The following is a 25,108-nucleotide window of genomic DNA, read 5'->3' as shown; positions in this document are numbered from 1 at the left end:
ATGTGTTACATTGTTATTTTACAAGGTTGAAGTAACATATCTAGACAATTTAAGAATGGAAATGTTGTGGTGCTTTCATGCAGCATTCGTTTTAAATTTTGCATTTGATATTCAATGTGACCTGTCACAGAGCCTGCCCCATTGCCAGACACGGCACGAATTCTATTTCATCTTATGAGCGTATCCACCAAAAATAACTTAGGACTTCTCAAAATGCCACTGCCTTTGATCATAAAGCCAAATTACTGAATGTATTGCCCATTGTATCAACGCAACAATGTAATGGTATTGTGACATCATCATACGTTCCTGTTGTAGGTAAACATTTTTGTTTGTGTGTAACTTGCACTTCCTTGTTTCATACATCAGAAACTGTTACGTCACAAGTGAAAATAATTGTGATGGGAATTACTGGTGAACAAAAAGATCTGCGTAAGGCAAGATACGCTCAATGGATGGAATAGAATTCATGTGAAATAGTCTCGTTGTGAGATGTACACCTACGACAGCTTGGCGCGGTCAGTAGTTTTCCCCCAGATCTTCCACCCCAGAATATTATGCACCCCTACATTCTACAATTGTTCAGTAAACAACACTGTCAGTTTAAGATTTTTGGTGTGCAGTATTACATTGATTCTTTTGTTTTTCTAAATAAATGAGCCAGATAAGGTTACCCATGAATTTGAATACCGGTAGCGTTTAAACCTTAAAGGGTACAAGGCTTGCTTGGTTTGATGCATACAATTTGGCCATAACTTTTCAGGGTCTGCTACTATTCGGCGAGTCCGATTCGACTAGTCCGATTCGGCGAGTTCCCTATTCGGCGAGAGCCTTTTTCGGCGAGTGCCCTATTCGGCGAGTTTTTGAAATTTGTTAAAGGAAATTATCGGATGCCGTAGCCCAGTTATCCCGACCAGCAAAAATTGCCGTTTTTACATCGTTTTAACGTCGCTAAATGTTGAAATCGTGTAGAAAAGAGAACTTTGCTGACTAGGATACGTTGAAGCTGAGAAACATTCACAGAAGCCTTTCGAATTGTTCCAAGAACCCATTTAGCATAACATTTCATTTGTACATTGATTCAACGTCTGAATACATTATCTTAAAAATGCAACGTATCGTAGGGCTTCTGTGAATGTTTTTCAGTTTCAACGTATCCTAGTCAGCAAAGTTCTCTTTTCTACACGATTTCAACGTTTAGCGACGTTAAAACGATAGGCCACACATTTGGTTAGCCTTTTTATTCTGTTACTACAATGTAAAAATGAACTGTTAGGCTAACTGGGTTCTTGGAACAAATTTTTGCTGGTCGGGATAACTAGGCTACGGTACCCGATAATTTCCTTTCAATCTAAGCTGTAGGTCACACATTTGTTGATCCAAACTAATCATTTTAACTATTCAAAAGTACTAACTTATAGACATAAACATGATTTTTTTTGTAACATTGTCTTTGTTTTATTTTCCCTTCATATCTTAAATTTTTCTGAAGGTGTTGCGGCCGTGCCAAATTTCTTTCAACTCAATAACTTACTTCGGTCACAAGCACGTTTTAACTTCGCGTTTTGTCGCTTCTACCTTTTTCTCGACCTTTGCTATGTTGACGTGTATTGTTTTTGATATGATGGTCAAAAATAAAAATAACTGAACTGACATGACGAATTTTAATTTAATAGTTCAAACATTTTATTTTTATTCCTTTCTGCACGATTTAAACGTTTAGCGATGTTAAAACGATGTAAAAACGGCAATTGTAATTAGGCTACGGTACCCGATAATTTCATTTTAAAAATTTCAAAAACTCGCCGAATAGGGCACTCGCCGAAAAAGGCTCTCGCCGAATAGGGAACTCGCCGAATCGGACTAGTCGAATCGGACTCGCCGAATCGGACTCGCCGAAACGGGCCATTCCGAACTTTTCAATGCTTGTTCACGTACCGTATTCTATCTATGCAATTATTTTCACTGCTTCTAGATTTCGTTAAGTGAAACTACTCGCACGATACAGCTTATGTTCATTTCACTATTTTAATACGTTAACATGCCTGGGACAAGCAATAAAAAGTACGGTAGCGGAAAGTTGCTGCTAGCCTTTCAGCTGAGTTTACTGCCATAAAAATTTTCAAACTTGGTGTTCTCCAACATGTTGTGATCAGTTACTTTCTTATGTTGCATGATTGTGTCACAACAGATAATGTATTGTTGGGTGATAACTGGCGCAGTGACCGGACAATGTTGGAATTGATGCTCTCCAGAACATGGATGTGATGACATAGCCGCTATGCAGAGCACTACAGGTGAGCTTGTTTGCTTGACCGTATCCATGATGTCACTTCCACAGGGAGCTGTATGTATAACAAGGTCTAGTTGTGCAATAAGCTACGTGATGTAATTATTACCGAGTGGATTTGCTACGAAAAAAGAGCTGAAAAAATTCAACAAAACATGTTTGAAATGAAACAGTTGTGTGTTCCAGGAACAGAGTATTTTGCCTCTGCGGGAGATGGTATCAAGATATGGGATGCTTCAAAACTGGAAGTAGTCAAACAATATGATGTTCACAAGGATGTTGTTAAAGATCTCGCCTGGAGCAGGGATAGCTCGGTAAGGGATTTTTGCTGACTCATAAAGGTGATGCATGCGAAAGTGGTAGAATTAAGTTTTCAATGTTCAAAGCTTTCTTTCTCCTGCTCTGTGGATTAGTGTTTCCTTAATCAACAAACCACTTGCTTTGTGTTTTCACAGTTTTTATGCAGCGCATCATCCTGTGGGGACAAGATAGTGTTGTGTGAGTGCCTACCACAAGGAACAGAGAAACCAAAGGTAACTTATGGTCAAAAGGTGATGGCTTTTTAACTGAGTACCATGGTATTACTGGAGTGTCTGAAACAGAGACAAAAACAGATTTATATTCCCAACCTGAGAATTCTTCTTCATCGTGTGTCACACGGCCGTAGCCCCGAGCATCATGCAAGCTCTTGCTCTAATGTGGAAGTGGACCAAATCCTGTGCGGAACACTTGGCTTTTAGGTCAGGCCATTCCAGTAGATGTTGCATCGTTTGCTCCTTTCCGCATTTGCAACTTGTGCTCCCCATGAAATACCCCCAGTGTCTTATCAAGTTTTAAACCTGAGAATTAATAGTACGTGCGATAATTTGCCAATTTTTACTTTAAACGGTATCATCACTTCCAGCCAATAGTAACCCACTGCAGAGCGAAGGCCTTCTTCTTTTCTTGCCAATCCATTCCATCGCCTTTTAACGTATAGCTTATATTGCCGAAATTCGCTGACTAACCCTCACTTTGCTCATGTTGCTAGGTGATAGCAGAGCATGCCATCGGTGACCACCAAACCTGCGTCCGCGTCTCAAGTAACGGCAGGAAGTTGTATACGGGAGGAGTTGATGGCGCAGTCTGCGTCTGGGATAGAGAGACGGGCCGTATGAAGAAATCGTTCAAGGTTTGAATGAAAGATACAAAATCCACGATAGTAGCAGGAGCTTTGTTGGGTCATAAAGCTGTTGCTTTTTAAAAATATCACGAACCAGACATTCCCCATTAACAATTCTGAGCATTGGCGGGTCTGGTACTATTCGGTGAGTCCGATTCGGTGAGTTCTCTATTCGGTGAATTCCCTATTCGGTGAGTTCCCTATTCGGTGAGAGCCTTTTTCGGAGAGTTCCCTATTTGGTGATTTTTTTGAATTTTTTTTTGAAAATTATCGGGTACCGTAGCCTAACTATCATTGCCGCTTTTACATCGTTTTAAAGTCGCTAAACGTTGAAATAAGACCCTAACCCTAAAACGGCAATGATAATTAGGCTACGGTACCCAATAATTAAAAAAAAAATTCAAAAAATCACCGAATAGGGAACTCTCCGAAAAAGGCTCTCACCGAATAGGGAATTCACCAAATCGGACTCACCGAAACGAGCCATTCCGGTCAGTGCCGTATAAAGTTTGTTCCATGCTGGATGCTGTAACTATTTAAACTGTTGAGACTTTGTAGCAGAGCAGTGGTCGACGTGAGCGCATTGTTTGCTCTTCAATTTTTGTTAGTCTACTTTGAGGCCCACAGATACTAACCGAGGGCTTGTTAGTTGAAAGTAATGCGGAAGAGTTGAAGCTCTGTTGTGCATCCTCTTGCTTTGGTTTCTTCGAGAACTAATTTATCAGAATGGCATAATTTTGTTTAAATTATGTTGACACCCCCTGACCTTGCAGGAGACTCACAGCCACCCCATCACCTGCATCGCCCTCAACGATTCCGAGACCCACGTGGCCTCTGGCAGCAACAAAGGCGACGTTGTCATCCGTAACCTTAGCAACGAGCTCGTCACTAAGCCACTGGATGGCGCCATGCCCTCTGCCATCCGCTCAATGAGTTTCTCACCATGGAAACATTCGTTGTTAGGTTTGCGAAGTAGCCTATCACTTGATCGTATGGAAAACTTTGTCTAAGAAAGATTGTGAACATATTTGTGGCCAACTGTGAGAATAATCTTCATTTAATCAGAATAGTCGTGGCACGTTAAAGTTTATGTTGCTTTACTTTATTTTTTTTTCTCTAGCCTCATCTCTGGTGCAAGTTTACATGTGTTTATAGCGGTTGTGTATTCTTCGTGTATCCAAAGCATGCACTGTATGCTTTAACTATATTGAACAAAAACGTATAAGATGTTTTCAATAAACAGTGCTAGCAATTTTATCCTGAACGAATAGTAGAAAGTAAATTTGTTTTGTGGAAATGACCCGGTCAATTAGTCGTTTGCTTTCTGATTCAACCCGATGAACTAAGCAAATGTGTGATATGAACTTATCGTCCATTTATCATTTCCTAAAATCTTGCAACCACGTGACAAGGACTAATTCGAGTGGTAAAACTAACCCCGTGATGATTATGTTACGTAATAATATGAGAGGCTAGCCTTGGAATGCTTCTGCACTTACAACTGCCCCCCTTAGTGGTCATGTCTCCCTCCAGGTATGTGCACAGACGATGGGAGCATCAGTTTGTGGGATTCCCTCCAAGGGTGCCCCTACCACGAGTTCACCAACGACCACACCGCCCCCGCCATGTCCCTCGTGTTTTCTCCCTTCAATGAGCTTCTGCTTGCCTCCGTCGGCCTCGACAAGACGCTGCGGGTCTATGACGTCAAAGGACGAAAGTATGTATCGTGCTCTGTGACAATTGCTTCTGTGTTGACGGCAGTCGTTGAAAAGCTGCTGAATGTTCCGCACAAGTACACAAATTCTTGTCTGTGTAAATATCATTGCTGTGGCGACGGGCATGCGTTTTTTCAGCTTTTGTTTGTTAACAATGATGATATGGTTCATTTATTGTAGCTTTACAACTGCTATAAGGTCTTTTAGCGACAGGGTTCATTTTTAATTTTGTATCAGGTTTACGATGTCATTGCATCATTACGCGACTTATTCTCACTGCCTTATGCAAAAGAAAATACAATCGGTACCGTCTTTAAAGTCTTTGGAATGACCCGACCTGGAATCGATCTATGATCTAACAGCTTCAGAACCGAAACCACTCGGCCACTGATCTGGTATCATTGTTTGTTGTTAGCTTGTCCGGAAGATAACAGTTTGCTAATGGTCCGGTGGCGCTGCGATATTTATTTAATCAGCAACTTTATTTTTTTCCAAGATTTTTGAGCAAAGTAACAGCCGACCAACCCCTTCTCTCCCTCACTTTCCTCAACGACGGGTACTCCCTCTTCACCGGGTCGTCCTTGGGGAAGATTATCCATTATGATCTTCGGTTCTTCAGCAAACCTATCAAGGAGGTATCGGCTCACACAACATCCGTCTACCGCCTCGCTGTGAGGAACCTCATTAAGTCCAAGGTTGGTGCGTTCTGGCTGGTGCTGTAGGGGCAACTCTAGCGACATCTAGTAGATTGCAAGCTCTTGACACTGATGATTGTTATATTTTTTGATGTGATTTTTATTTATATATTTTAGGCTTTATAACAACGCATGTGCTTAAATCTGCTGTCATTGATTTTCTATTTTCCAGCTGGTTTGGTCAATGCTTTTTGAACAAAAGTTTGTATTAAAGTAAAACAAGTTGCAATTGAAAAAGTAAAATAAAATTAAGAAAAATGAACTTAAGAGACGGCACCTAAATAGCCCGACGTCTACCTGGCATGCGGCTGCAAGTCGTGAACTTGTTGGCAACTGTACATGGGTGAGAGTCAGCTACAAACGTGAATTATATGGAAAGAAAGGTTCGGAAATACATTCCGTAAAGCGTGACATAACACGGGTCCTTTCTAACCACACAATCTCGAATGCCATTATGACGTGTGACGTATCGATTTGCAGAAGCACTCGCGAAGTTCGCGACCAGATGCTCGGGAGAGGAAAGGAGCTGGGGATGCCCCCACCAAAATCAAGGAACCTCCCCAAACCAAAGGTGACCCATACAGCAAATCAACCGTTTTTCACATCAAACATCTGCAGACGTTAAATCAATGTAAAAAACGACTGATTTGCTAACTGGGGATGGGGTGGCACATTAATACTTGATGAAATTTACAAACAAATTGAGTAGAAAAGCGACTGTTGAGTAAAAACTAGAACATTGTCCTGGCTAGACAGGTTTCAAGGGAAACACTTTCAATTTTGAGCAAAATTTTAAAACTCTACTTTGGATATTTCACAAAATAAAACCTTTTTAAAGTTTTTTAAAATCTGATTTTGAGTACCGTAATAAAGTGATTGTCACTTGAAATTACTGTCCAATACAATCTTAACGAATTAAGATTTCTTTTTGAATTTTACTTTTGCTCAAATGACGATATTTATGAAACTAATTTTTTGTCATGCAGTTCACGGTAAAGGGGATTACCCTCAGTCAATAAGCTCAAGTGCGACATCTAGTTCATCGAGCATGGATTCCGCAGCGCGTGCCAATAAGAAAGGTTGGTTTTGAAAATATCTTCAGAAATGGTCAGTTTTCGAACTTGGCACAAAATGTTGAACCCGCATTTGCCGATTTATTGTTCGTCGTCATAGCAACCCAAACAAAGAAATATTTTAACAATTTAAATTTGTGTTTGGAATTTGACTAAATTTATTTATTTTGAGAACTGCATTTGTAGCGATGCCAGTGTAGGTCAAATAGGAGTTTTGTTTGAAGTACAGTAATGAAGAAAATTCGTAAACCCAATGGCTCGCAAGGTGTGGAGAGGACGGCTTCGCCTCGACAGACAGACAAGCCACACCCTCAACATGAGGATTAATTCATGGCTTGTATAATCATCACAATTGGTTGGTGATGAAGACATCAGAGGATTTTAACAATTTTGCAATAAATTATTTCCCTGCGTGCAATAGCAGTTTGGTTTATAAATATTACCTTTGTTGATGCTCTTGCAATCATGTCATACCCTGCATTGTGTTTATTGCTTGGCTGAGCAGTGGAAACGCATTCCACCGCTTGTTACCACCACCGCAAAACGTGTTACACTGTTATAATTCAACGGCAGGAAACATACGGGAACCTCTAGTTGCGTTGTATGTTAGATTTAAGCTAAATCACTTTCCGTGGCTTTCATTCAGCGGCCGTTTTAACGAACGGCCACCGCACAAATGGGAAGGAAGCCCAAAGCTCAACCCCGACTACTAGAGTGCGCCAAACCTTACCCAGCAATGTGGATGACCTAGGTGGCGCCATTTCACCTGTTCGTGAGGAGGTCTTTGGAAACTACTCTCTTGCCTCTGCAGATAGCAATCCGCCAGATGGCGCAATTGCCGGGGCAACGTTTTCGCTCTCTAGCGACACCATCGGTTCGTATACTGACGGTAAGTCGTCTATGACGCCTCCTATTATTACGTCATGTTCGTCAGTGCGTTCGAACGAGGTTTAACTCTATCAGTTGAAAATACAAGTGACGTATTTCAATTGCTTTGGGTTCAAAATCGCACCTGGGTGGACTCGTTTACAATTTTTGTCGAAATGTTTTTACTTTTGATAAATTTAAACTTTTGTCTGATGTACATCGTTGTTTACTGAGATAATGTTATTCTGTTGCTTTAGACATTTTATCCCCTCTCGCCGGAAACACTAGATACAGTAAAGGCAAAGCCCCAGTCGGGGTACAGATCCACAGCAAGAGCTCCCCCCACCCCCTTCGTCAATCCTACAACGCCTCACCCGCATCAGCATTACCTGGCAACACTGACAATGTCACAGAAGATTCGTCTTTGTTCCGCAATAGAAAGGGAGCCACCAGCACGGGCAATCGAAGCAACGGCACGACAGCAGACACTTTGAAGCCCCCTACCTCCCAAATCGCCGTAAACCCGCAACCCACTCCAGTGAGCGATGACGTATCTACAGACCTTCCGGGCAACACACAAGGTCGGTTGTGCTTTGTTGTTGGCAGTGTTGCCATTCTATCATTGAACATATGTGATTTGCAGAATTTACAACAACAACTGTTTGCGACTGAACATCAGTGTCAAAGTTGGTTTGCTTGTGAAGCTGTTTCACGCCGACTACGTCACATATACGTCATTGCTGCTGAGTTTTATGTTACAAATGTTCTGTGAACTCTTCGATGGCGGGACCTTGATCATGCTTCATGTCAATCACAGGAAAGCTCCAGTCAACCGTGACCAGGCAACCAACAGACTCCGCCCCTTCCACGTCATCCGCCGGCAACCAGTCACGTGACCATGAGATGGCAGCCTTCCAGTACCAGGCGGAATATCTCAGGAACACAGTTAAGGAGATGGTCGACGAGATGAGGTGATGTATCAATCGAGCCGCTTTTTTGTCGTATCCAGGCTTACGCCCGGTGGTTAAAGATTTAGATTAAGTGGACGGGAAGGCAAGTAAGCCAATCTTCGTGTCCACCTTCAGGCATGCCCATAAGTGTGCTGCCAAAGGCACAGCCACATGCTCTTCGTCGTGTGAGCCTCAAGGGCCGAGGGTCTATACTTTTACCACCCCAGATTCACGATGTACTCGGACTACACTGGAAGGCTACTAGAGAGCAGCCAGTCTTTGGATTCATCATCCACGACGCGCAGACTTTCCACTCCGTTTGGTGGCTTGAAGATGGTACAGTCATTGATGTGGTCATTTACGGGAAGAGGATTGATTGAATCTTTATCCTCGGACTGGGAAAGCTTCTTGCAGAGCTTAATCCTGGCAGTTTCGCATACTTGTAGAGGCTTGAATCACTGACGCAGGCCCGGTCACCGAGATTGACAGAGTGAAGTTTCCGATTGTTGAAGTCTTGTTGCCAGGGAATTATTCCATTTATCAGATGTCCTTAACATGCGTTGCTCAAGCGCACACCCCGAGAGTCGAACCAGCGCCGCTTGATTTTGAAGCTTCTTCGTTCCAGAAGTCACGCACTAACCAACTGAGCTATCGGGGTGGACAAAAGTGGTTGAGAAATAAAAGCGGCGGCTATGATTTAAAGCGTGTTGTCATACACTGCAGACCTAGCCTAGTTGCATTTTCTGTGCTTTCTTATTCAGCTAGATATCTACGTGTCGACCATAAAATATACCACCACACAAAGTATTTTCATAAATCTTATCTATAATTCTGTGTTTGCGAACAAACTCATTAGTTAAGCGTGACGCTTTCTGTTGTATCGCGCCATGGATTCCAGATAATTAATAAGAATATGAAAACTTTTGTATTGAATCTTAGCAACCAATAAACCTAAGATCTGACCTGGCAATTCCAAACGAGCGGCGGTGGTAGCATTCCAATCACAAAGAAAACAATTTCCCAACTGCTTGTGACCGGACAAGCCCGATCGTTACACGATTGTTTTCTTCACAGCGACGACCTGCGCGCTCAGATTAGTGACGTCATGAGCGTGATGGTGAAGCTGTCCTTGCATCAGGAGGAGATGATGCGGAGGATGTTGAGTGAGAAGAGGTGCACGGTCAATGAGGAGCTCCTCCGGGAGTGCGAGAGGTTGCGGGAAGAGAACGATCGGTTGCAGAGAAAGTTTTGATGTATTCTTGCCCATAACGTTATAATGCGTATGCTCAATAGAGCGCCCGTGTAGAACATGTTCTGATTAATCCAGAAGTCGTTCGAAGACCTGATGAAACCATAGCTTCAAAGCAGTAGCGCGATGGGCTGCACTCGTTTTGTGATGTCACGATAATCATTATTGTGACGTGACACGCACCTACCTCGCTGTTGCCTTGACGTGCAACACACAGAGTCCTCCACATGTCGTTTGGTGCTTACCCTGGAGGTTAAGAAGCAGTGTTGTCGTAAATCGTCTTGTGTCGTGCACATCACCGGATAGAATGTTTTGTCGGACTACGCATGCTGAACGATGATCGCTCTACCTTTTCCCTTGTAGATTACCACTTCCTTTTATACGTTCGTCTCAATATTTTTGTGTTCGCTAAGTGAGGTGCCTTAAATCCGTGTCTTACTTTGCATATTCGTAGTATACGCCTTAGGTAGCTGCTTGTGCCAATACACAACCTAGACAGGCTGTTTTAACATCACATGACGTCTACGAGGAAGAATCAGAAGCGTCATGCAATGTTGGAATAGCCTCATTTAATGCAAAACCTTTGTATAAGGGTTTAACTGATTTTTCACCGTTGTTTATGACACAACACTGTGCGTGATGTCATAGCGAGCACAAGGTTTGACGTACAATCAGTTTGTCTATTTTCTTTTATAATAACGTACCTCACCGTGTTTGTGGCAATGTGGAGAAGTCGCGCTTGCTTGAAGTCACAGCACTTCCCTTACTGAAAGAACACGGCGTGGGCCGAGCAAATTTAGTCTGCTCCGTTAGCTCAGTGGTTATGCGCCCGGCTCGAGATCACGCTGCGCTGGTTCTACTTTCGGGGGTGTGCGCTTGAGCAACGCATTCCAGGACTGCTCTCCATTCAGCGCACCTAATGAATGGAATAATTCCCTGACAACACTTCAACAATCGGAAAACTTCATTCTGTCAATCTCGGTAACCGGCCCTACGTCAAGAGCCTCTACAAGTATGCGAAACTACCAAGAATAACTTATCAAGGCTTAGTCAGTCCGAGGATAAAGATTCAAAACCTACCAAAAGAGCTGGTAAGACCCTCCTATGTTTTATGATTCCAAAAACATCATGCAAATGATTGGTTTGGCTTTTAAATATTTATCCTCGGACTGACAAAGCCTTGATTTTGTTTGTTTTAATTTCTGTCCATCACAAGTCCTGAAATACGTTGGTCAGTCCCGAGCCTATTACAACATTTAATTAGGTAAATAAAACCTAACAACCAGACAGCAATACAGTAGAACTCGGTTAATTCGATTTGACCGGCGATTCCATAGGGAACGTTCAAATATTACGTAACGCCTTCGAGGGGGAGGAGGGGGGTTTATGCAAAGCGTTACGTTAGCGTCACACCGGGGGGGGAGGGGGTTCAAGCAAATCGTTACGTAACGCTTTCGAGTACGGAATGGTAGTTTTTTGTGCTGAATTCGTAGTGAAAAAGCGTTACATGGGGGAGGGGGGGGTCAAAAATTCGGAAAAAAAGCGTTACGTAATATTTGAACGTTCCCATCCGGATTAACCGAAGATCCGGATTAACCGATGACGGTTCTATCAAGCCTGACGTTACGGTACCTAGATAGAAGGGTATCGGTAAAAATCACCGAATTGAACGCATTAGTGTGGTCATCTGCCATTTCCGAGACGCGCGATCACCACATTAGCGATAGAATTCTTTTGAAATGCCATATGCATGTAAAACGAATGTATTATTTTGTAAAGGGAACGTTCAAATATTACGTAACGCCTTCGAGGGGAAGGGGGGGTTTATGCAAAGCGTTACGTTAGCGTCACATCGGGGGGGAGGGGGTTCAAGCAAAACGTTACGTAACGCTTTCGAGTACGGAATGGTAGTTTTTTGTGCTGAATTCGTAGTGAAAAAGCGTTACATGGGGGAGGGGGGGATTGAAAAAAGCGTTACATGGGGGAGGGTCAAAAATTCGGAAAAAAAGCGTTACGTAATATTTAAACGTTCCCTAACGCCTTCGAGGGGGAGGGGGGGTTTATGCAAAGCGTTACGTTGGCGTCACATCGGGGCGGAGGGGGTTCAAGCAAAACGTTACGTAACGCTTTCGAGTACGGAATGGTAGTTTTTTGTGCTGAATTCGTAGTGAAAAAGCGTTACATGGGGGAGGGGGGGATTGAAAAAAGCGTTACATGGGGGAGGGGGGGGGTCAAAAATTCGGAAAAAAAGCGTTACGTAATATTTGAACGTTCCCAAACTCTGCGTCTAACGCAAGAACACACTGGCAAAAGTTATATCTTCAGACATGCGTCTCGGAATAATCTGTAGTCACTCAAAACTTTTGAAAACAGTTACGGAAGACGAGTTTCTTTGGAAAACTTACAAAAAATCACGGTCAAACAAAGTCTTCTATTGGAAAAACGTCACCGACATACCGCCGAAAATTCCACCGATATCTTTTCAAGTTACAGTACGAGTTTGGGCAACGAATTTTGCGTTAGGAGGGATGACTGTTCATAAAAGGAAGAAATCCGTAATAATTTATTGCGTCACATTAACGGAACAATAGATAACAAATTTCTCGCAATAAGCCACGTTACGTTTTAGCATAAAATGGCAAAACGGTTGGGCAAATCCGGAGAAAGCGCAACTTTTGTCCGGAATAGGCGAAGATCCGAAGCTGTTTCTCAAGAAAAAGATTACAAATCATTTGTACTTCCAGTTTTATCTGCATTAGGCGAAGATCCGGATTAACCGAGTTCTACTGTAGACCTTTTGCACATTCAAAATCACCAGAGCGTGACGTTTGAGTTACGCGGAGTCTGAGGGTCAAGCACAGTCTCTATATTACAATAGTAATATAGAGTAATAATATAGTAATCTTATATTACAATAGTAATATAGAGACTGTGGGTCAAGAACGCGCTTGTTTACTACGGTTAATGAAGGCGTTTCTTGTTATTGCAAGCAAGCGTGAAGTCGCTGGCAGGTGAAAGTAATTTTTTTGTGTTTACGAGTTGTAGGTTATCGGTACATTTCAGTTCTTGTTCGTTTTAATCATAGTTTTGGCTAACAGACTAGGAAAGGCAATTTAGGACGGCCATTGTGGAGCGTGTGCATTTTGACCGGGTATTATACACCACGTTAATGGTATCTTGTCTTGCAATATTTCATTTTGATTCTGCATAACATATGCAACAAACCAACCACACTTCATTGATGATACCAAGCATAGTCACTGGTATTTGCCTGTCGAAGATGGGAAATTGACGAATTTTTTTTTATGGCCCTCTCTACATGAATGCGATGGCGTGCAATACTTCGTGTATTCAACACTTCGTCTTCACTCATTTGAAGCCTTCTACCTAGGAACACGCGGTGGGATGGCGCAGCGGATAAGGCGCTCGCTTTCCAATCATGCAATCCTAGTTCGACTCCCGGCTTCAGCTGGTTGTTGAAAAACACCGCTCACCTCTACCCAGGGTGTAATAAATTGGGTGGGCGTAGTTGCTGAAGTAAAGGCGGCCGAGAGAAAGGAACTGGCCACCCTACTCTCGTTAGTGCCGAAGGCTTAGTCTATGAGAACCTTATCTTCTCGTTCCCCGATGCTTGGATCAAGTATGGGACTCACCTTACCTAGGAACGGTGGGATATTCAAATGTAGACCAATATTAATTATCATGTAGGCAAATCTTTTTCTATAAGAAAAGAAACCCTTTATCGGCCATAATAGCATCATTGAAGACTTGAAGTGCAGTTCATTAGCAGCTATTTTCTGCTTCAAAAGATGAAAAAATCCACTCCTCTCACATATTTCTTTGTCACGCACATTACCAGTGTACAACTGAGATACAAACATAATATCCCCATTTAGAGCTCCCACTAATGACTAATGCCTTTGCAGTGTTAGTACTTTTATTTTTTGAGTACGGTACGTCGGTACGTTTTTAAAGGTGAAGTGAAGATGGTGTTTCGAGACGTAGGCCTACTTCAGTGCAGTCGATGATGATCATGGCGCTTGTGTAGACCTTCTTGAAGTCTGGCTTCATGGCTGCTATGATAACATCACGATGAGGGAATATGTTCAAACTAATCAACCTTAAATACATGAGATGCATTCATGAATAAAAAATACGGTGTACAATACGAATGCAGAACTAATACCAAACCTTGTGCTTAAGTCTGTATAAAACAAACCCAGGCGAAGCTTCATCAACACCAACAAAAATTCATCTTCCACCGCTGTGTTGATGCAGTGCTCCTGTAGCTATTTCGAAATTAGCATCGTCATCAAGTTCTGCATCAACATTTTGATTGGCATGCCCAGCTTTTAAAGCTGTATAATACAGGAAATTCTTCCTATCTTTGCCTGGCAAGGTCGCTTCCAATACAGCAAAGAACTGGTCGAAGGTTTACGTTTTTGTAGCCTAAGTCTACAACTTAAAAGACATTTATTTTCTGGTAAATTATACTGAAACACTGATACACGCCTGTAAAGACCACAAAACAACAGCTCAAGCAAACGTTAATCAATTTATTCGCCTGCAAACTACGCCACTGACTCTAGCGAACAGTATTGTAAACAGCGGCTAGTCGTTCACGACTCCAACGTCACGCTCTGTTGGTTTGTTATGCAAAAGGTCTATTAACATAATTTGATGACTGATGTTCTTCATAAATTGAAACTACAGTATATACAGAAACTGAATCGAAAAAAGAAACGCATTTCAATTTATATTTACCTCTGAATTGAAAATTCTAAAGGTGACAAACCAACAAACGGAAGTTAAGATTTGACTCACGTTTCACAGAGTCTCCATTGATCAAAAGCGGAAACAGTGGGAGGAAAGATCAGCACAAACAAGCATGACGGTAAAAAAAATACACAAGTCTGATGAGAAACTATGGCTTTAAGTTTGCTCTACAGTCCACACACCATCTTGCTTGATGAAACATTGGATAAAAATGTTGGCAATATTGATCCACATTAATCCCTTTTCAACTATCCCAATTATTTATCCTTTCAACTCAGAACCGTAGCCTACCACTTATTTCCACAAAAATGAGGTGAGCAATTTTCGATTAAAAAAAATCTTTTGTTGAGTGTTTTGAAAACGCAACTCAATTTACATCAGATACGCACAGTAGAAAGTACACGATGCAACAGTTACACAACATTAGTGAATAAAATATCAATTTGCCGAGCTACAAACATCCCAGTTGACGAATAGAGATGTTTTTTAAGATCAAATTCAAGAACGCACCATGTAGCCGTGCTTCCTTTGTCGGTAAAGTCACGCCCGGTTGAGAACTGTCGTCAGAGTGATATCTAAGGCAGGAAAAATTTATCAGGTATTTTTTTCAACATGGTTCAGAAAAACAGATTCAAAATTATGATGTATGTCACAACGCAAAATACAGCACATGATGTTAGCCCAACATGTTATCCACAAATTGGTTTAAAATTGATCAGTCAGCAAGTAACCACATCAGTAAAATACACAATACCACGCACATTACCTTCAACGGTAGAACGAACAGTTGAGTAACTTAAAAGTTGTGATAACACGACAATGGATGAGGCAAGGTTCATTTCGCAGTAATATGTTGATTAACATGGCCCTGACGTGAAAGACTTCAATCGGCCCTGACACGAATTTTTGTACACCAACGAGTGTGAAATTTCATTTTTATGTCCGCGTAGTTCCATGTCATGAAAACATTTAATATGACCATATCCATCTTCAGTTAGACAAGGTCATGGATAAAACCCGATCTTGTCTGATGAACAAAAGAGCCTTCAAACTTCAACGTTCCGATCAATCTCTTCTTTGTAAACATTCTCTAAATTTCAGCTACAAAATTGTTCAAATTAATGCTGCAAATCGCAGCTGAGCAATAACACTGGAATGGACCATCCATCCCTTACACAGTGAAAGACTGACCAGCACACATTCCATCAGGACATCAGAAGCACACGGAGTCCACGCTACAAAAGTGAGTTACGGTATCACAATGGGTCAAAATTTTGAAATTGAACATTTTCAAGTTGCTTGAAACAATTCACAAATTGCAAGGGTATATATCACAAAAAAGTTGAAATTTTATCTTAAAAAAACTTCACTAAAACCGGCAACAAGTTGTGTGGATCACTGCTAACAATATTATGCAAAAATGATGATATATTCAATAATAATAGTTCAACAAGAAAATATTTTAAAGGCAATATCCAAACAAATTACTCTGAAACAGAGGAATAACTGAAGCCTGGGCACAAATAGTTGAATATTTGGTCAATTGAAGTGCATCATCTCGAAATTATTTCGCCACAAACCAACAATACCATCCCAACTTAATAACTTGATTGCTTTAATTCAGTGGTTCTCAAAGTATGGGTCGCGACCCAAACATGGGTCATGCAGGGTCAAAAAATGGGTCGCGCTATGGTGATTCAATTCTGCCCAAACAAACTTTTTTTCATTTCATTTTTCAAGTATAATATTTTTAATTCCATTATGACTGAATTATTGCATCATTTTATGTGGCTTCTCAGTTATTTTTTCTCAGTAACCTGGATTGCATCATATATAAGTGGTTTTCTGAGAGTTTTGAAGGCAGCCAGCTAGAGCCATAGCCAACTACAGTAGCTGCTAAGACTTGCTTAGTTTTTCAGAGAATCCCGTTTGTTATTAATTTTAGATAAGTGGAAGGCAGACAGTGCAACAAGTATAATAGCAGCCTAGGAATGCAATTTTTTCTTTTACGTTTACGAACAGAGATAATTCAGTGTACCTGCCGTGACTGTAGTATTTTGCAGGATTTTTGATATAATCAAAAGGTAGACTTTCCGCAGCTTTGCAAGGAGTGGATGTTAAAAGTATGTTGCTTAGACGACATCTTCACCGCAGTGAACAATCTTAGCACATCAATGCAAGGCAGAAATCAAAATGTTATCACTCTCTCTCTGAGAAGCTGTCTGGCTTAAAAGAAAAGCTGCAACTCTGGAAGAAGAAACTGGAGCGTGGACGAACAGCAAACGTTTCCATCCAAGAATGAGTATCTGGAGGAACCGAGGAATGGAATCAATTGATGTCATTAAACCCATCTTATTGGAGCATTTAGGAAACCTTATCACGGAGTTCGATCGTTACATCCCGGATGTAAATATGGCATCTCAGGTGTGGGTCTGAAATCCGTTTATGGCAAAGGTTGACGACTTATCAGAAGATATTGCATGACTACAGGAGAAGCTTATCGAATTGCACCACAATCAGTTTCATCGACAATTTTTTTCCACAGCGTCACTTGGAGAATTCTGGACTTTGGTTAAAAAGGAAAAGCCAATAATTGATGACGAAGCAATGACTTATCTGCTCCCGTTTGCGACCACGTATCTGTGCGACAGTGCGAGTGTGCGAGCAAGGATTTTTGGCACTGACACTTACTATAAAAACCAAGGATCGCAATTGCCTCGATCCTAGTGACGATCTGCGCATTGCGCTCACTAAAAGAGAGCCGTGCATTGAAGATATTATGAAGGAAAAACTTCAGTTTCATCAATCCCACTAAAATAAATCAATCATTTCTTTGTAATAAATCATTGTTTCATAGTAGGCTACTGTGTACTACAACTGTGTACATAGTAGGCTACTGTGTACTTCGTCGGCAGCCATGGCCGAGTGGTTAGCGCGTTGGGCTCGCAGTCGAGAGCCTGCATGTTCGACTCCAGCCACCCGCACTTGCTGTTGTTTCTCTGGGCAAGAAACTTAACGATAATTGCCTCTACCTAGTGATCGATTTCGAGTAATGGGTAGTACCAAATTTAAGTCATAAGTAAAGTAGACAACCGGAAAACAGACATTGCCGTCGGCTGCAGCGTGGGTCAGGTGTATGTCGGAAGGCGTACACCGATGCATAGCGCTCAAGTCCGCTTTCCCGCAATGCAGGATAAAGATAAACAAACAAACAAACAAACAACTGGTTGTCTGTGTCTTTTCTATTTCATGCGTATCAGAAAAAATACAATTTTTGATGCTTGAGGCTTGGGTTGTGAGATGTTCATAAAACTCAGATTTGGGTCGCGCTCAAAAAAGTTTGAGAACCACTGGTTTAAATAGCACAATAGTTAATAGTTATACTGACTATGTTGTTGTATACAATAAAAATTGACAGAAATGTATATTATAAAACATCTAATTGTCTTTTTTTGCTGTTTTGTCAATGGCTGAGTCTTTCAGTCTTGGCTTTTTCAAAACTGTTTTGGATACCAAACATATTGCAATCAGAAATACAGTTATGAGATGGCCACAGAAATATAAAGACTTCCAATACCTGTATGTATCGGACCAGGTTAATAGCGCAAATGCCATGTACATGTACTCAAAAGCCCTCATCTTTGTGAACCAATTTAACCAATCATAAGTGCCATGAAGTTTTGAAGGGAGACGTTTTTTAATTAAACTTCCCAGTAGATCTTCAGCAAACATTACAAATGGCATAGTAAGAAAAGCACCGAAGAACCCGGGGTCAATGCCATGCCAGAATGCACTGATGCCCATGACAGCAGGGATGCGGAGTTGCTTCAGATTATGCGGCCAGCGCTTGTGAACATAATTGGCAAGCCACCACTGGACTCCCATGTTCCAGTTTCTCATTCCGAGACGTACCGTGGGTGAAAAATCACATCCATACGGGTCTACATTGCGAATTGCTTCAAAGTTATATCCTGAATCACTTGTTTTGTCAGATTCTGGTAAATCGATAGTTGGCCCATGTCCTGGCCTTGGTTTTGAGCTTCCCTTGTATGCTCCAAGAGTTAAAGTTACAAACGAACACTCAGCAAGTAGCCATCCTGTGTAAAATCGCATTCGACCAAGAAAGAAAATAGGAACCATGTAGAAAAGCCGATACCACAACGGTTCATCATAAAAAGCATTCGATTTTGGATACTCAATCGAAAAGAAATAAGCTGCCAAGAAGTACAATGGTGCAAAGACCACAACTTTTTTAGTTTTGGAAAATATTTCTTCCTTCCATGCAACTTTTTGTACAACAGCAGATTTCATGTGCAGAAAATCATAATATGTTCGATATTTAAAAAAAGGCCCAGTAAAAAGCCCAGTGTAGCAGTAGGAGTAACAAAATATGTCAAATGTAGATGGTTCACAAACCAATTCAAGTTGAAACTTAACATTGTCTAAATTTTCTTTCTTATGAGACTTTTGTTTAATTCTAAAATCATGAACTTCTATTGCAACACTCACTAACTTCAAAGTCAGCATCAATTGGATGGCATTAGCTAATGGAGATGCCTTGGGCAATCCAAAAAATGTAGCACATCGGAAAAATAAAAGATATCCAAAACACCACAAAAAAGATAACAAGGAAGTGTGGTTTCTGGTTATTTTAATGATGATAAGATTACCTAGAAATGCAGCAAAAGAATGAAATCCATCAGCTTTGCATAATCCAAAGGTGAGACACAGTCCAATGAAAGAAGTTGCTAGTTGCTTTGATCGAACAGAAGACAACTGCCTTATCGGAAGTCCAATTAAAATTGTAGAAACTAAAACTGAACTATAAATCACTTCATCATTCACCATCCTGGTAATTTAAACAAAGCTTCTGAAATGTAAAATACATGACAGATGATGATGTAACACAAGAGACGAGACAAGACTTGAAGTCTTTTTACTTGTTTCAGTATGGCAGTTCGTAAACTACAAAAACACACAAATAAGTATAAATACTGTAAAATTTTATATACATATTGTTTTAGTACTAGGAAGTAGTGAAAGATGATCAGTCATTAAGTAACCTGCTTCCATTTTAGATTGCAATATAGTCCCTTACTAAGTCACACACATACTCTCATACAGTGGGCATTGTAACAGCATGCTACTTCTAGTTGTACATTAGCTTTTTTGTTTCTTTATTCCAATATTATATAACTTTTGTGTCACAAAGGCCACATGAAAAAATTGTGACAAAAATTGGACACTGTTAAAAAAAATATTTGCATTTGCACAAGGCAAGATATGCTCAATAGATGAAATTTAATTCATGCCCAACTGTCTTGCACTGAAATATCCTTGCGACAGGTCAATTCTCTCACGCCACAACATCCTCATCTGCTTTAAACCGGGTTGAACTAATGTCCTTTTGAGCATAGTACAGGCCGATCCACAACTTTGAATGACTCCAACTTATCACTGCACCCGGTGAAATGGCAATGTTCCAATATTTAAATGTTTGCTAGGCCAGTCTATGCAATGACACCAGATATAGAATATATCTACAAATGTTAAAAAACGCTGTTTTGGACCAAATTTTTTAAGTCCACCTCCAAGATCTTGGTTAAACCTGAGGTCATTTTATCAAAATAAAGAAAGAAGCAAAGCAAGTACTTATGCGGAATCAGTTTATATATATTTAGTGACTTAAGTTATACATATAATTTAAGAATCTACCATGTTTGATATTCGAACTACCTACAACACATGCATTGACACATAGCCTACTGAGTACTGGTACCACTATTGTTGAATTTTGCAGAGAAAACTACATTCTATTTTTATGTATTGAAAAGGGTAGGCCCTTCCAAGTTGTTTATAAAGTGTAGCAGCAGGGTACAAGATTGACTGTGTGATGTACATTAGTGAGTAACATACAAGTCATTGAAGTAACAAATAATCACACCATGAAGTCATCTTTTTTAAATGCCAGGCAAAATTTAATTGGATCTGAACTTTAGGGTTTGTGTAATAATAGTGCTAACAGTTCAGGTATTTCAATCCAAAAATTTTACACTCTGCTTTTAATAAACATTTGGTTACTATAGCTTTAGAGGCTATGGCTATCATGTGGTACCGGTAACCACAGCTACAGCAAAAATAAAAATACAAGAAGGTAACGTATATTATCTCAAACAACACTGTTTCCAAGTTTTTCTCCCGCCCTTCATCATCATCATCATCAAGCTTTTTTTCAATGTATAGGTTTAACAGCCGGAACTTCTACATTCATGGCCCCAACTCCAGATCACTGGATAGCTGCATGCATGGCGAAGCTTCACACCAATTCTCCATGATCAGTGACAAGGGTTGAATTTCAGCAAATTTCATTCTTGTCGGTTTTTCAATATTAGCTTTGTGTAAGTTAAACCCTTCCTTGCTGATCAGAGTTTTCGCAGAAGTTCAATTCTGTTGGGTATCAGCAATCGTTGCAAGTTTTTATGACTCATCCACAAAATAAGTTTAAGAGTGAAAGTTTTTTCAGGAAACTTTGATCAGTGCTGTTCCACTTTCATAATTCGTTAAATAATTCATTATTCATAATTAATTCATAATTCATTGATTCGTTAAATAATTTCAAAAAACAATATTACATTTGTGGTGATTTTAATATTGATATGTTAGCAAAGACAAAAAATTCTGCTGTAAAAAATTACTGTGATGCGTTTCTCTCTTTAGGCTGCAATCAATTAGTACAATCCCCAACCCGTGTAACTTCCACAAGTTCAACTTTAATCGATCATGTATACAGCAACGACCAATCAAATAAAATTCAACGCCATGTTCTTATTCACGATGTTTCTGACCACTTTCCTATTGTAGTTGTGATAAACTCTGTAAAACCAAAACAAGAAAAATATACACAAAAAGTAAGGAACATGAAAAACTTTGTTGTTAATGAATTCGTTTGTGATCTGGAAAATAGCTTGACCAACCATTATAGCTTGACCAACCAAATACACAGAAAGGAATGATTCAGTTCATAGCAAATTTAATCATTTCATCGACACTTTTAATGACACTTTAAACAAGCATGCACCTTTACGATTGTTGTCTCGAAGAGAAAGAAAACTCAAGACCAAACCATGGCTAACAAAAGGAATTTTGAACTCCATCAAAACTAAAAACAGACTATATCATTTAAAAATAAAAGACCCAACAAACACTTCTGCACAAGCAACATACAAAAAGTACAGAAATGTACTTACTCATACCAAAGAGCAAGCAAAAAAATGCATTACAGTTTTCTTATTACGCAAAGCAAGCACAACACTGGAAAAATATGGAAAACCATAAATGACATCATCAAGTACAAACATAAGCACACAGCTCACATACCAGAAGAAATAATTAGCACTGACAATGAAAAAATATCTGACCCTGCACAAATAAGTAACTGTTTTAATGATTATTTCACAGAAATTGGTCCTTCTATGGCAGTGGTCTCCAACCTGTGGGTCGCGACCCCAAGTGGGGTCGCCTTAATTTTTCCTGGGGTCTCCAAAACTCACCATATTGAATTTATTACCGAAAAAAAAAGACTACGATGCTAGTTTAGATTAACTTTTTGTTATTCATGGTGACTCTAGAACGAGCGAATAGTTATTTATGCAGGTGTAGTGTGCAGACATTTCATCGGCTGTTTTTGGTTTGCTTTGCAGTTAGTAATGGTAATTTGTAGCTAGTAAGTATAGCTAAATATTATACAAAAATTGCAGCAAAAAATACCATAAAAAAATGCTATGACGAGGCTTTTTTAAAACTTGGTTTTACTGATTCAAATCGCAAACCAAAGTGTCATAAAGTTCTCGCAGAAGAATCGATGAAGAAAAATAAACTTAAACGTCATTTTGAAAAAAAATCATCCAGGCTGCTTGCATGGATAAACCATCTGAGTTTTTTGAACGTAAATTGCAATCTCTTGAATTCAATTTCACTATCAGTAAAACGTAGGATTGAAGATATGTCCAATGACGTTCTTGACCAAATTGAAATCATCGCATTAACAGTGCAAATTAAATGTTGAAACAAATTGACAATTTTGTGTTCGTGAAATCACGTTCATGTGTTATGTAAAACTTCTTAAAAACAATCATTTGGAATACTTTTGTGTAGCCACATTTCTATGTAATTCTGCAAACTTACTCGTATTAGGCCTATTTAGTTTCAGCATTACTTAAAATATTTTTCTCCGTATTGGAAAATTGTTTCTCTGGGCAAGAAACTTTACGATAATTGCCTTTACCCAGTGATCGATTTCGAGTAATGGGTAGTACCAAATTTAAGTCATAAGTAGAGTAGACAACCGGAAACAGACATTGCCGTCGGCTGCAGCGTGGGTCAGGTGTACGTCGGAAGGCGTACAGCGATGCATAGCGCTCAAGTCGCTTTCTCTCAATGCAGGATAAAGATAAGAAAAATAAACAAAAACAAAAATGGGGTCTCATGTAAATGCTGATTTCGTTTTCGCTTAAATTGGGGTCGCTTCTTAAAAAGGTTGGAGACCACTGTTCTATGGCATCTAAAATCCCTCTACCGTCTCCTGGCTCATTATTGAAATTGCAAAGTGTCCCATTCTCCTTTTTCCTAAAACCTGTCAATCAAGAAGAAGTATTAAAACATCTTAATAATCTTTCTGTCTCTAAAAGTACAGGACATGATGGAATACCTATAAGATTTGTCAAACTATCCTCACCAATAATCGCCCCTTTCCTCACCAACTTATTCAATGAGTGTATCGATAAAGGTGTATATCCTGATGTACTAAAGGTCGCTCAAGTTACCCCAATCTTCAAAAGTGGCTCCAGGAAAAATTGTTCCAACTATAGGCCCATATCACTATTGTCCCCCTTCACCAAAATATTCGAAAAATGCCTGTATGAACAAATGTACAATTATCTAACAAAAAAAGACCTGATCACACCACATCAGTATGGATTTAGACCACAATATTCCACTTCGTTAGCTGTGTCAAACGTTTGTGATAACATCTTAACTAACCTAGATAATAAAGATACAACTTGCTCTGTATTTCTTGATTTAGCTAAAGCCTTCGACACAGTTGATCACACTATTCTCGTACAGAAACTGCAAACATACGGTTTTCGGGGCCTTCCATTACAATTGTTAAAAAGCTATATCAGCAATCGTCTACAGCACACGGTCGTCAATGGAATCTCTTCAAACTCAAGACAGGTTACCTGCGGTGTGCCCCAAGGATCGACATTGGGACCCCTTCTTTTCTTACTTTATATAAATGACTTACCAAATTCAACAAACATGAATGTTAAACTATTTGCTGACGACACCAATCTTACGATGAGCGACAAATGTGAAATAAATTTGCAGAACAATGTGAATGCCGAAATGCAAAAAGTTTACAACTGGTTGAAGCTTAATAGATTATCATTAAATTTCTCAAAAACTGAATACATGCTAATAACAAATAAAAAACACATAAAAAATTTTAACATTAACATTGGTAACACAAGCATTCAACAAAAAGATCAAATAAAATACCTTGGCGTTTACATAGATAAAAAATTAACATGGAAATATCACATAGATAAAATTTGCGGAAAAGTAGCAAAAGGTTCATGGGCGTTGCTTAAACTCAGAAATTATGTCAACACAGACACTTTAAAAGATGTGTATCACGCTTTGATTTACTGTCATTTGCAATATTGTATTTCAAGCTGGGGAAAGGCCTGTGACAGTGCACTGGATCCATTAATAAAATTACAAAAAAAGGTTATAAGAATAATTACGAAACAAAATTACTATGCTCACACTAATTTTTTATTTTTCAAAATGAACATCTTGAAACTAAAAGACATACATAACATTGAAATAAAAAAACATATGTACAAAGTTCATATGAATGAGTATCCGTCTACGTATTGTGATTTATTTACAAATGCTTCATCTATTCATCAGCATAACACAAGATATCAAACAGGCAACAATTATTTTATAAACAGATCAAACACAGAATTTGGCAAGAAGTCCATGCAGGTATCGGGACCAATGCTCTGGTCAGAGGTTCCAAGTAGGCTAAAAAACTTATCATTTCATTGTTTCAAAAAAGAGATCAAAACGGTAATTTTACAAAGCTACAGTGCATCGTAAGTGATATGTTATGGAAACCAACTTGTCAGTTGCTTCGGAAACTTTATTATTCTCTGCTTGCTTCATGGAATTTTGTGTTTTGGCCTACGTCATCATCAATATGTTTTTTTTTGTGCTTATGCTGTTGTTGAAGCGCGGGAACGTTTCAATTATTATTTTTCTCT

The 25,108-nt window shown here is 39.8% G+C and overlaps 2 protein-coding genes across 2 annotated transcripts; one reads left to right on the top strand and one right to left on the bottom strand.

The window, feature by feature from the left end:
* Nucleotides 1-342: 342 nt before the first annotated feature.
* Nucleotides 343-10,714, top strand: LOC145782302 (uncharacterized). Its single transcript, XM_082594091.1, has 13 exons — nt 343-2,297; nt 2,477-2,604; nt 2,746-2,823; nt 3,321-3,461; nt 4,226-4,415; nt 4,986-5,169; nt 5,664-5,862; nt 6,343-6,433; nt 6,849-6,941; nt 7,582-7,824; nt 8,060-8,383; nt 8,620-8,773; nt 9,827-10,714. Exons 1-13 carry the CDS (start codon nt 2,282-2,284, stop codon nt 10,002-10,004), a joined length of 2,019 nt encoding a protein of 672 aa, XP_082450217.1. The 5' UTR covers nt 343-2,281; the 3' UTR covers nt 10,005-10,714.
* Nucleotides 10,715-14,543: 3,829 nt separating this feature from the next.
* On the bottom strand, nt 14,544-19,625 carry LOC145781972 (membrane-bound acylglycerophosphatidylinositol O-acyltransferase mboat7-like). The gene has a single exon (XM_082593686.1). The coding sequence runs from the start codon at nt 19,623-19,625 to the stop codon at nt 18,216-18,218; it is 1,410 nt and encodes a 469-aa protein (XP_082449812.1). The 3' UTR covers nt 14,544-18,215.
* Between the last annotated feature and the right edge of the window lie 5,483 nt (nt 19,626-25,108).

The sequence above is a fragment of the Aplidium turbinatum genome, chromosome 13 (assembly GCF_918807975.1).
Source record: "Aplidium turbinatum chromosome 13, kaAplTurb1.1, whole genome shotgun sequence".
NCBI lineage: Eukaryota > Metazoa > Chordata > Ascidiacea > Aplousobranchia > Polyclinidae > Aplidium > Aplidium turbinatum.
This window is presented reverse-complemented; position numbering and strand designations above follow the sequence as displayed.

Excerpts from the sequence above, each read along its gene's own strand:
- LOC145782302 (XM_082594091.1), top strand. Across the intron at positions 4,416-4,985 it reads ATGGAAACATTCGTTGTTAG|GTATGTGCACAGACGATGGG; the intron begins GTTTGCGAAGTA and ends GTCTCCCTCCAG. Across the intron at positions 8,774-9,826 it reads GAGATGGTCGACGAGATGAG|CGACGACCTGCGCGCTCAGA; the intron begins GTGATGTATCAA and ends TTTTCTTCACAG.
- LOC145781972 (XM_082593686.1), bottom strand. The coding sequence starts at position 19,625 with ATGGTGAATGATGAAGTGATTTATAGTTCAGTTTTAGTTTCTACAATT.